A 13,641-nucleotide genomic window follows, 5' to 3' on the forward strand; every position below is an offset into this window, starting at 1 on the left:
TAGAGCACAGGAAAGTTGAAAAAACAAAGACATTAAAAATTATGAGTTATCTTCATCAAAAAAATCATGTTATGAGAGAAAAGAACAACTACAAACTAGGAGAAGATATTTACAAACTATGTAAATATCAAGAGATTAGAAATAAGAATGCAATCAGAACCCCTACAAATCAAAACAGAAAAAGAGAACCAATTTTTAAAAATAAGGAAAATTCCTGAATAAAAAATTAACTAAAGAAGATCTACAAATAATTAATAAATATATGAAAATATATTCAGTAAATTACCAAGAAAAGGTAAATTAAATCACAAATGATAACTTTTCATACCCACCAAACTGGCCCAAAATTTCCCAAATCCAAAAATATCAAATATTGGAGAAGAGGTGAAGGGACAGGGCCTCTCACACATTGATGGTGGGACTGTGAATTGCTAAAAGTTTGGGATTTGCAAATCCAATTGCAATTTGATGTTTGCTAGTAAATCTGATGGTGCATAGATCTTATGAGTCAGCATCTTCAGTCCTGGAAAAGTGTCCTACAGAAACTCATGAAGGTCTACCAAAAGCAAGCTTAGGAATATTCACAGAAACATTATTTATAACAGTAAAAATACTGACTACAATGCAGATGTTCACTGGAATGAGAACTAATAAATAAAATGCAATTGGATACAACGAACCACTTACACAGCAGAAGCAGAGACTATGTAGCTACATACATCCATGTGCACAAATCTCAACAAGACAGAATAGTAAAAAAGCAAGAAATGGATTATATAAATATGATCCTTCTTATATAAATTTCAAAAAATTGGAAACAAATAATCTGTTGTTCTGGAATATTACAGGGAAAACCAAGGGAACCAAGTCATTATCTCTGGCAGAAATTTTGATGAGGAAATATCAACAAGATGGTTCAAAGATATATGGACAGTATGATGAAAAGATGCTCTTTTAAAAACATCACTTTCTATATATTAGGTAGCTTTTCTTACCTGCAGTTAATAACTAGAAGAACTACTTGGGCAGGTAGGTTTAAAGGTATATGAAGTATCTAAGAGATTACCTTTTTACAAAACTTGTAAACACTGACATTACAAAACTCTTCTGAAGCTGTGAGAAAAGATTCTATTCTCAAATAGAAGTAAAGTTAGCATCTTTCAAAACTCATTCCCCATTGAGAAATTTTAAACGTATTTGTATTATGCACATCAATCTTTTTTGACTCTAGAAATTCTCAACCTGGAGCAAACTTTCGTTTCTCTCTAAATTGTAACCACCCCAGAGAATATGGTCTTGTGTACAAGAATAAGGTCTTATGGGTTGGCACAGCGAGGAGGGCGTATGGAGGCGAGAGTAGTACTGGCATGCAGCGCACAGGGACCAGGAGGATGCTACGTGTTCTTGATGCACTCCACAGTCTGCCATCATGAAAAAAGTACCCTGCTCAAGATGTCAACAGTCTTGCTGTTGTGAAACGGTGAGAGGACAAAGTAGCTTCGAAGACAGCATGTTGAGACCACAAATGAAAAACATGACTCTGGAACCGTTTCGAGGTCACAGGAGACAAACAAGACATTTGGATAAAGACAAACAGTTTATTAAAGACTCGTTATCCAGGAAAAAGGAAAACAGCAAATACTTGATTTGCTATTTTTACCAGTTCCATGCAGACGTGCTGAGGAAATGCACAGGCAGGAAAGCTTCTTACGGACGCAATGCATTGTGGGTAAGTTCTACCTTGGATAAGAGAACGGCAGAGTAGTCAATGACAGTAGCTCTGAGTTTCTGCTGAGACTAGAACTGTGTGCATCTTAATGTGCTCTTTCTCCTAATACAGTTTATTATAGGTGTTAAAGTCTTGCCTAGCATGTTTATCCTTTGGTGTGTGTGTGTGTGTGTGTGTGTGTGCATGTGTGTGTATGTTCAAGCACGTGCATGTTCCTGTGCATGTGTGTTTATGTTCTGCACTTTTAAATCAAAGAAATCAAATGAGTTTTACATTTTGCATAGGTAGTTCTTACTCGTTCTTTAGCTGAGTCTTTTAGGAAGCAGATGTTTGCGCTTTAAGATCACTATTGCAATCAGTGTTGAAATTCTTCCATCTGCTTCAGAAAGGCGACTATACAACTATACTCCATTCTACAGATATTCAAACATATTCATCAATGACAAACACAAAATTAAGTTCAGCTTTCTTGGTAGTTTGGTTTTCCCAGCTTAGCATTAACTAAGCAATTCTCATCCTGTAACTTCCCTTAAAATGTCTTTCATGTTTATTGAGGGTTGAAGGTACTCAGTTACAGGCATAAGGCGAGTAGTTTTATTGCACGGTTTGTAAGTAGAAAATAAACCTCTAAAGGAATGCTTAAAAATTCAAAGGCCCATAAAGACCAAGCAGTTAGTAAAAACTGTGAACGTTTTGGTTGAAGAGTGTAGTGAATTTGAGCCTGCAGCCCACTCTGGGGAAGTCTCTCAGTTCTGCATCCATGAAAAGCTTGAACATGAATTATGTGTACAAGATCCTCTTATAAAAACAAAATTGTCTCCTCCATGACATATTCAACAGTTTTCCTGGCAGTGTCTTCAATATTTTCTTTACCAGAATAAAAATATCTACAGGCCCTAGGCCAGCAATTTCTTTCTTACAGATCCTACTGGGCAGGTTTCCTGTACAAACGTCACCTTTTTATCTTAAGCACCTGAAATCTAAAGTGAAGATAGTACTGAAAACAAACATTTTAATTCTATCGAGACAGCAAGACATCCTTGGGCAACAAGAAAGAACATGTCTAATTTCACCTGCAAGGGTGAAACCCTTTGTCCCTGACATCTGCTGCCAGTTGAGATGCAGATTTAGTGCCCAGCAGCTACAGTCCTTACCTGTTCCCTTCTTGCAGGTGTAGGTGAGGTGGTAATTGCAGGGAACATCATTCCACTGACCATTCTCATGCCAAATGATCACAACACAGTCTTCTCCCGCAGAAAAGAAGCTGTCTGGCTGGTTGGGCCTCCAGTTCTCATATTGCTGTAAACGTGGAGAGAGAAGATAAACACTCAATAGTCAGAGGGTAACATGACTACGTTAGTGGCTATCTGATTGGAATGAACTCAACAATTGCTGTTCAACCACAGAACTGACATTATTTTCATTGTAAAAACTTTCAAACCCTCATAGGAAATACATACATCTCAAAGACTTTGTTTAACAATAAACTAATAGTTTTGGCAATAAAATGTCCTTGAAAATTTTTGGTCTAGTTAACCCAGATTCCTAAATATGTGATCTGCCCTCAATTTAAGAAATTTCATCATTATCTGATTATTAAATGTAATAGACAAAATTTTCACAATCTCTCTCTTAATCAGTTATGTTTTTTCTAGATTTTGTATGAATATACAACCTTGTATAGTTGTAATTTGTAATGCAATTGAAATAAGTTTCACTTTATTTTCTAACTATGAAATATGTTTTTCATTTAATGCAAATGCCTTTATCAAAATCCATTGTTTGAGTGTGCAAACTGACAGTGTTTACAGCTTGTTTGTGTTTATCTGATAAGCCTGTATTCAAGGTATTTTTTCAACATTCCAGAATCACTGTGCCTGTGCTTAATTCATTACTCTTATTTGAAAAAACAGTCAAGTTTTATTTTCTGTCCTAATCTTTCACTAAGAACATTTATCAAATTTATGCATTTTAACATGAGTGATATACTTTCAAAATGCATCAAATGATATGTTCCCTGTGCAAGGTGTTCAGATATTTATATGAATGCTTTCTTCTATCTTTGCATCTATGCTTGTAATAATATCTGTTGCTGGTCTCTTTCTCTCTGCACGCGCGCACACACACACACAAAGTACCTTTAGCCCTCTATCAAAGTGTTACATACCATTTATTTAGCGTCAATATTGAAAAAAGACTTCTCCTAGATACTTGATACATATTACCGCTTATAATAATTTGAGACAATTGATAACAATAGCCTCAGAACTCCCAGGGATAAGTTTCTTTCTTACCTTAAAATGTTGCCTACATGGCAATGAAAAACACAGTCTTTCCTTGCATCTACATACATGCCTACATACACACAGAGAGAGAGAGAGACAGACAGAGACAGAGAGACAGAGATACAGAGAGATAGAGACAGACAGGCAGAGAGATAGACAGAGAGAGACAGAGAGAGACAGAGAGAGAGAGAGAGAGAGAGAGAGAGAGAGAGAGAGAGAAAGAGAATGGTGAGGAAGTAGGGAAAAAGAAAAACAGAAACAGAGACAGAGTCAACGCCCAGCCCTCAAGAGGAGTAGGTATCTGGGCTCCAGTCTTGGCTGTGTTCCCAGCTTGCCCTACAATATAGCAAAGTTTGAATTCCCCGTCTTTGAAATGACCAGGTTGCCACCATTTCCCAGATTTTGACTGAAGTGGCACTTAAAGGATATGAGTTTTAGCCCATGGACGGGTATTTTTAAAAATTGAACTAATTACATATTTAATAAACAATACAAATGGCATACCAGGCCCAAGATTTTGCCAGTATTCCAACATCATTTTTATTTCTCTTTAAACTCACTATATTTTTTTAAAAGGCACTATAAAGAAAAATGGGTCGATAATAAAAGTTATTTGTGGGTAATGCAAAACTGGAAGTGTAGATATTGTTGGAAAAGATGGGGTGCTGGCGAAATGGTTCAGTGGACTAGGGTGCTTCCTGCTAAAGCTAATGACCGAAGCTCAATTCTCAGGATGCACATTCGAAAGAGAGAGCAGACTAAACATTGTTCTCTGTCTTCCACAAGTATGCCATAGTCCACACAAGGGTGCATGAACATGCACACTGAGTAAGAAATGGAAATAGGAGGTGGAAAGACGGCTCAGCAGAGGACCTGAGTGTAGTTCCCAGCACCACATCAGGTAGCTCAGTCTCCGACAATGCCAGCTCCAGCAGAGGTGCTGCTGGGAGGTGCTCCTGAGCACCCATTCCCACCTGCACATGTTCAGAGACAAACATACTTACACATATACTTAATTTAAAATAACAAAAATAAATATATTTTTAAAGAAATGCAAAGAAAAAAGAAATGCAATCTTCATGACTATAATACTATCATTAGAAGGCATTTTCCTAGATTAGGATCTTCTTAATATGAATGTGTTATGAGTTCTTTCCTATCTTTCTGGCTCAACTTAAGTATTGCTCCCTCCCCGAAAGCCCTGCTGAGCTTTACCTACGATGGTGTCTTATCATGTGTCTCAAGAGCAAAACAAATTCATGTGGAGCAATTGTGAGACCAGTGCTAGGAGCCCTCCTGGACATGGTAGGCAATGCGGACTCAGATTTGTGGGACAACTGAACAACTACTGCTGGAGACATATAATCTTTTACCCTTTCCTTAAATCCAATTTTAAATGCATCTTTGGTTTGAAGTTGAGCAAAGATTTTACTTAGCAAATGTGGTCAGAAAAAAATTGAAAAATAAAAACAAAAATTCTAAATTTAGAGTATATTACAAAGCCTTTCTGTTTTCTTAATCTTACCCGTAGCTGTTTTTATTACCATAAGCATGCATATTTCAGGCCTATTTTACTTTCAAATAACTAGATTTTTGGTTTTGGACACTTACAATGTTTTTCATCAAATGTTTCTTTTTAGTTTTTAATCTTCAAAAATCAGTGTTAGAGAATCTTCCAAGAAATATTTCTTTACTTATGAAATAATTTTGAATATCAATAAACCCTATACCAAAAGCACTGGAAGTTCCATTACTATGACCGAGAAAGACTGTAATTCTTCTTCTCAAAAAAGAAAAATAATTTTGAGAACTTTTAAAAATGATAAGCTGCTGAGAAAGCAATTGGTAAGTAGACTGACCCGGAACTAGAAGACCCGCCTGTCTTCCCATCTCTTTGCTTAGCTTTATTTGTGTCTCTTCCTCATGCCAGTCTACGAGAGGAGAGGAGCTTCCTGCCATGTGAAAAATCTTTGAAGGTTGACAGAATTGTGTGGAGCCTGGGAGATAAATGAACCTGTTTCCTCCCTTCCAAACAACAAAAATGAACTCTTAGTTCTCTGGGGCAATGTACTTCAGGATTGAGAGGAATTTAAATGCTGCCCTAAAGGATTTGAATCCTGCCATAAAGACATCCCACAGGGCCCTGAGCGGGGGTGGGGGGGTGGGGGGGGTGGGGGTGGGGGTGGTTGTGGGGGTGTGGTGTTTAAGTTTCCCTTTTCCTGTTCTTTGCTTGTTCCCCCCCCACACTTCGTTTTGTTACCTCTCACTCTCCATCACCAAGCCTTTTCTGTTTTACACTCTACTTTGATGTGGGATTCCCCTCTGTATACTGTGATTTCCATTGATTAATAAAGGGACTGCTTTGGGCCTATAGCAGAGTTATAGGGGAACAGAGCTAGCCGGCAAAAATCAAACTGAATGCTGGGAGAAAGAAGGGCAAAGTCAGAGAGAAGTCATGTAGCCCTGCCAGAGCCAGAAGGAAGTTTACCGGGTAAGCCATTGCCACATGGAGCTACACAGGTTAATAGAAATGGGTTAAATTAAGGTGTAAGAGTTAGCCAAGAAGAAGCTAGAGCTAATGGGTTAAGCAGTGATTTAATTAATACAGTTTCTGTGTGATTATTTCCGGGCTAAGTGGCTGGGAACGAAACAAGCAGCCTCCTCACAACACTACTTTCATAAGCAACAAAGCAGAGGTAGGAAATTCATGTTCCTTGTGATGTTGATGAGTCATTAAGCAGGGTTTTTGAAATATATGAATCCACATAGGGCACAAAACTTGCTAGAATCAGAGGTCAGAGAGACTGTGGCAAAGCAGCAGTTCTGGACATTAGAGGAACAGTCTCTCATGAACACATGGCAGCTACAGTTTCCTGCACAATAGCTGGACAAGATCAAGCCCCCAACATTCCAGCATGGATAGTGGGAGGCACAGGAGGCGCCATCCCTGCTGAGGCTTACTGACAGTTGATGGCTGCTCAGTGGAGGGGAGTTCGCTTTCTTTAGGGGTATGATGTCTGGTGGGATGACTGTGGACTGGTGGATGGTCCCTCACTCATGTGTACATGCTCAGTACTGCCTGGCCTCAGGGGGTGTGAGTGACGTTGCACAGTCCTTCCTTAGTCATCTCTCCCATGTCTTCATCTCCAGAAGTTTCTACCTGACAGTCACCACTCTCGAACATCCTTCATAACTGATCCATTTGTTATCTTTCTTCTATGGAGTAAAATGTATGTTCAGTGAGAGCTTGCTTATTGGCTTATTTTCTTTTCTCCTTCATCTTTGGTGTTTAGAGCTATATGTGACATGTGGTTTAAGTAGTGTGTTATTTAAAAATAATGAACTATAGTGAACATTTCTTAATAACCCAATTCACTATCCTCGTCAAAGAAGTCCCTTGCTGACAGCAAAGAATAGGGGAGATTGCAGGTATAATTTAGATGGTAGAAATAAGCTTTCTGAAAATGCTTGGCACTGTATATCAGGAACCTCAAAAAGTTCCTGTCCTTGGATTCATAATTTTGTTCATTATATTCTATTCTAAAAAAATAACCAAAGATAAGAACAACTTTTATGATAAATACTCTTTATAGGAAAGTTAAATGGAAACCATTATATATGAACCATTCATATTTTGAATAAATAGTGACGTGGACAGAAAAATGGAATATTATATAATCACAAAATAAATTATTCTTGAAGACTATTCAAAGAAATGAGAATATAAATTTAGAGATATGATATTGCCAGACTCGCACATTATTTCAGATGCCATTTGATGTGTCTATAATACCAAAACAAAATCCAGTAAAATGTCATAATGAGTACTGTGACACCAAAAGTATTTTTACATATTTTGTAAATTCCACAGAATATGGACAGTGATGTTTCTAACCAGTGAAAGTAAATGTTATAAAATTACCTGCGCATTTATCTAAAGTAGTAACAGATATTCTAGCTATGCTGGTTTAAGCTAACCCCAGAAGATGCTGCTTCACGCTCCCAGAGACACTCGGCAGTTTTGTACTCTTTAGCCAACATTTCCTACTGGTCTGAACAACACCTGTGCCATTTTCTCACTAAAATTAATTTGAGTTCTATGTCTCTTGGTGCTTTAATTGACAAATGATATTACAGTCTTTGCAGAGAATTGAATCTGGCACATAACAATGTTTCCAAATGTGTGCTTTTGGTGTTGTCCAGCAGAGCTCTGGCTAAATTGTGTATGTGGTTTGTATGAGAATGTCTAACGCCTACAGGCCTGTCACACTGCTGCCTCCTGATAACTCAGTTGTGCCATTCATCTTGGCTAAGATGCTCAGATTTGTTCCTGTTATTGCCAAACTGACTTAGCAAAGGAAGCCCAGATTGCTGCTTCCTCCTTAATTTTTTTATAGGCTTACTTAACTTTTATGGCAAATGAATATAAATAAATAAACAAACAAAGAAATAAATTTCTGTAGATTCAAAATAACATTAAATATTAGGAAGAAATTGTTCCTGAGGAAATCAATCCAATTACAACAATGTGAACTCTCATCTTCACTATCTCTAGCAACAAAATAAGGATTCTTCAAATAAACAAAGAAAAATCCACCCCTTGAAATCCTTTCCTTCACTACGAGTTATGAACAAGCATCTTGAGTGTTTGCGTTTGCTTGGTTTTTTGGTTTTTGGTTTGTTTTTTTTTTTTTTTTCCAAGACAGGGTTTCTCTCTCTGGGAACTAACTCTTTTAGGCCAGGCTGACTTTGAACTTACAGAGATTTGCCTGCCTCTGCCTCCCAAGTGCTGGGATTAAAGGCATGTGCCACCACTGTCTGGCTGTTTTGTTTTGAAATAAGCTTTTTAGGTAGTCCAGACCAGCTTCAGACTTGATTTGAGTCTTGAATGATGTCTTGTGAACTGACCTGACTCAGACCACTGGGTTGAGAAAATTCTCTTCAAAATGTTTGACAAGAATAAGTGCTGGCCATACGTCTACATAGATCTGCCTCTGAGACTTGGGTTTCTCACCACAAACCTTGAACTCATGTTCCCTTGAGAGAGAATACTAAAATTATTTTGCTCTTTCATTCTTCTCTGACGGTAAGGAAAAACTATGACCTAAAACTCAAAGGACTGAAGTAGAGGAATGCCAACTCAGATGTAGATTTTCTTCTGTTTTATTAAATGATAATTATTTGACCCACTATGAAATTGCTTAATGCTTTGTATCATATGACAAAATTACTCTGGGAGTTCCAATTAAATAGCTAGCTCTCCATACCTGCAAAACAAGTTCTCAAATGACAAGCATTGCAATTAAATTAAGTTCAGTTACTTTTCAGCTACCCCTCCAACCAAATTCAAATATATCACCTGCCAAAATAATAAAATGGCTGAACAAAACCCTGGATAAACTCCAACCGCTAATAAGTATGGTTCTATTATACAGAACTTGTCTCCATATACAGGCAAGCTGTTTCAAACCAACCCTAAGAAAAACCCAGAGCAGACTGAAGTTATTCAGCTAAGGCTACCAAATCATAAACGCTTAGCTATTTGTTACAAATAGTCTTTCTTGTCCAAGTTATCCTGCTGGGTCTCTGAAACCCACGTGACCTCTCAGGCTGGCAGCCTTCTTCAGACTGCAAAGCAACTGAAAGGGATTTCCCTCCAGCGGGTGCAACTGTGCCTCTCACCTGAAGTGGAGTCAGCTTCGGGAAGCTTTCAGTAAAGTACTACAAGGAGAATCTCTGATTATATAGAGCCTAGCAATTAAAAATACCCATTCATACAGAGTAGGTGATGTTTTGTCTTTTAAAATATGTAACATAGGACTGTGGTCAATTATACCAAAATCTAGTCAAATAATCCACATCCCAAGAAAGAACAAACACACTGATATGCTATGTTGTGCCTAATTTATCTTTCCATATTCAGAAGTGCATAACTGCCTTTCTACAAAAGGTTATTAAAACCTTTTTTTTCCTAGTTCTATGTAATACTTAGAAATCAAGGTGTTTCTTCCAGTACTTAAAAGGAGTGGTGGGGGGAATAGGCTTGGGTTCAGCTTTAATACCGCTTTCACTGGAAAAAAAGAAAAGAAGGTTTTCAGGCATTAGCTGCTGTTGCGGTGATTGGCATTTGGATTAATCTTTAATTGACACAAATAAAGACCAATTAAAATCTGAGGAGGAGTGTGAACGTCCGGGTAGCAAGGAACACAGACAGGTGTAAGAAAATTTCTTAAACATAAACGAATTCACTCTTTTCCCCAAGAGCCACAGCAAAATACTATTTGGGTTTTTCTTTTACCTTTGTTTTTGTCTATACAAGGATTTTTGAAAGAAATCTTGAGAGAAGAAGTAGGAGAAGGTAGAGTAGGAAGAGGAAGAGGAGAAGGAGTTAGTGTCTGGGAGGAGTTGTAGGGAGAGTAGATCTGATCTAAATACACTACCTCCATGTATGAAATTACCAAAATGATATAATAATAGTTTTAAGAAAACTGAGGAGAAGACTGGGGGTGAATATGATCTAAACACTGTATAAAATTCTCAAAGCATTAATAATGTGGCAATAAGTAGTCTAAAATTCTATCTTAAAAAGATCAAAACCCTTAGGACACACGGTAAAGGAATTCATAGAATACTAAAATGTCTAGTAAGAAACTAGAGAGATGGCTCAGTGCTTAAGGGCGCTTGTTATAGATGACCCAAGTTTGGTTCCCAGCACCCACATGGTAAATTAGGGGATCAAAAACCATCTTCTGTCATTCTCTTCTGAACTCTGCAGGTATCAGACATGCAGATAGTACACATACATATACATAGACAAAACATTAATACACATAAAGATAAATCTGAAAGAAGACTTTTAAAAATACCTCGTTTAAATCTCTTCTATCATCATCTTAAAACTAAGACCTTTTGGGCTGGAGAGATGGCTCAGAGGTTAAGAGCACTGGTTGCTCTTCCAAAGGCCCTGAGTTCAATTGTCAGCAACTACATGGTAGCTCACAACCATCTATAGCTAGCAGGATCTGATGCCCTCTTCTGGAATAAAGGTGTACATACAGATAGAGCATGCATACATAAAATAAATAAATAAAACTTAAAAATAAACTAACAGACAAAAATTTAAAAACTTTTCTGGAATTTGAGGCCGATTCCAGGAGAGGGAACCCACACTTCACACTGACTAGAGGCCAGGAAGCAGAGACTGTCAGTCCAGGGACCTAGGAGAGAACCAAACATGGCTGACAAGAAAGAAAGAAAGAAAGAAAGAAAGAAAGAAAGAAAGAAAGAAAGAAAGAAAGAAAGAAAGAAAGAAAGAGGGAGGGAGGGAGGGAGGGAGGGAGGGAGGGAGGGAGGGAGGGAGGGAGGAAGGGAGGGAGGGAGGAAGGAAGGAAGGAAGGAAGGAAGGAAGGAAGGAAAAGAGGAGGAAGAGGGGAGGGAAAAAAAGAAAGAAAAGGAGGAGGAGGGGAGGGAGGGAGGGAGGAAAGGAGGGAGGGAGGGAGAGAGAGAGAGGGAGAGAGAGAGAGAGAGAGAGAGAGAGAGAGAGAGAGAGAGAGAGAGAGAGAGAGAGAGAACCAGGTCTAAGCTAGGTCCTCTGCATGCATGTTATGGTTGTGTGTAGCTTGGTGTTCCTGTGAGATTCCTAACAGTGTGAGTGGGGGTATCTTTGACTCTTTTGCCTGCTTCTGGGATCCTTTTCCTCCTACTGGGTTGTCTACTAGGGAATGTGCCTAGTCTTATTGCAGCATCATACACCGTGTTGGGTGGGTATTCCTGGGAGGCCTGCTCTTTTCTGAAGGGAACTGGAGAAGGAGTGGATCTGTGGAAGAGAGGGGTTGGGGGAGGGAGGAACCCAGAGAAGTAGAGGGGGTATCTGCGGTGGAGCTGGAATAGATGAGAGAAGAATAAATAATACTTTTAAAAAGAATTTGAGCAGTAGCTACTCCCCCTTCAGATTCTTTTCATTTGACCTTATTTAATGTGGTCAAATAACCACAGAGAAAAATCAATGAGCACCGATTTTCTTAATGAATCTTTCTTTAGAGACTGCGGGAGTCTTTTCTTCTGCTGGCTCCTAGTTAGTACAATGTGAAAAGGAAAAGGAAACAGTTGTCATAGGCACTAAATAATGTATTATTATTTTATTAAGTTTCATCTGCATGAGAGCCACAGCTTTGAGGTGTACTTTTGTTTCCTACACACACACACACACACACACACACACACACTCACACACACACGCGTGCACAAGGGTCTATCCATATGGCCCTAGTAATAATTATCGGCACCTAGAGGGTGTATGGAAGAATTCGAGGATGTCCTTATGCATACAGACTTATGTAGCAGATGAATTTCTACTTAAATGTGCTAGAGGGAAGACTCGGGATGGCCAGCGCACAGACAGAAAGAGTCCCTGCGAGACGGGAAGTTGGAGCTGTCTATTGTGCAGACAGCGAATGGAACACTTGGTAAATGCTGGCTGCCCATCGGGGCCAGATGAAATCTGTGCTGTGGGAAATCTCAGCCATCACTGGCCTCTTAATCCTCAATCTGCAACTGCAGGGACCCTACTATGTGTGTCTCTACATCCACTCAAATATTTAGTTATAAGTTCTCAGCTTAGATGCCACTGTATCCTTTGGATTTCCTAAAGTAATTAAAGACTATATTTTAGAGCTATTTTGATGGTGCTAAAACATTTTAAATATCATGCACAACCTGTTGGTAGAAGCAATCTTGATAACTTTCCAGGCATAATTTTGGAAGAAATTGACTAAACTTCCAACTATAATTTGGATTTATCTTCCTTGAAAAATCCATTGCTCTGCACCTATCCTTTTGCTCCAAACACAAACAAATAAATTCATAGAGGAGAAAAAGGTTTCATACTAAACCATAGAAGTTCTCTCAGGTTACCTTTCAAGATTGGTTTCTGTCTCTGTGTTTGGAGTGAAGGTTCAGAGAAGAGCAGAGCTAATGTTAGCCTTATCTGCCAGGACTTTCTCAAGCATATGACTACCTGGTAGCTTCCTGTTGAACTTGAAAATTATCTTTCTTTGCATTTAGCTATAGGCTTACAACACTATACATGTTCAAGGCTATAGACACCTCAACATTCCTGCTTGCTCTTGTGGTGTTCATTTTGAAACACAAAGCACAATGTGACCACTAGGTGGTGACATAGACCGTTCGTTGTGGTCACAACTTTCTGTCAGCATTTAGAATCATAATTATTAACTCCACATGGAGAAAAAACTTAAGGGTTTTCCTGTGGCGTGTCCTGCCAATCTTGAGAAAGAATTCAGGACAAGACAAAGCTTGGCTAGACAGTAACTTCTAACCCCATCCTGTTCTGTTATTGACTGTTATTATCTGTCATAAGAACTTTCTGCCTAATGCACCTCCAAAAACTTGTTTCTCTATGTTCCTATTAATAATATCTGATGTTTGCTTGATTTATATCAATAGTAAAACTTCATCAGAAGTAAAGTCACGTCTAGTGTATCCACCAAACATATTTATAAGTAGGACCAATAAATAATTAGCACCAACGCACAAAAATGAAGCAACTGCTGTGTGAATCTGAAAATTTATGTTCTGACTATATCACACCTGTAATACAAGCTGAAT

General features: G+C 38.4%; 1 protein-coding gene across 4 annotated transcripts in view; it reads right to left on the minus strand.

Annotated features, from left to right (window-relative positions):
* Positions 1 to 13,641, minus strand: part of Vcan (versican) — a 96,211-nt gene that overhangs the window by 4,548 nt on the left and 78,022 nt on the right. For all 4 annotated transcript variants that reach the window (XM_048455872.3, XM_048455869.3, XM_048455868.3 and 1 more), the window contains one exon: positions 2,884 to 3,028. In XM_048455872.3, the coding sequence (XP_048311829.3) occupies positions 2,884 to 3,028 (145 nt within the window). The remainder of the gene's footprint in view (positions 1 to 2,883; positions 3,029 to 13,641) is intronic.

The sequence above is a fragment of the Myodes glareolus genome, chromosome 15, assembly GCF_982192425.1.
Source record: "Myodes glareolus chromosome 15, mMyoGla1.1, whole genome shotgun sequence".
NCBI classification, from domain to species: domain Eukaryota; kingdom Metazoa; phylum Chordata; class Mammalia; order Rodentia; family Cricetidae; genus Myodes; species Myodes glareolus.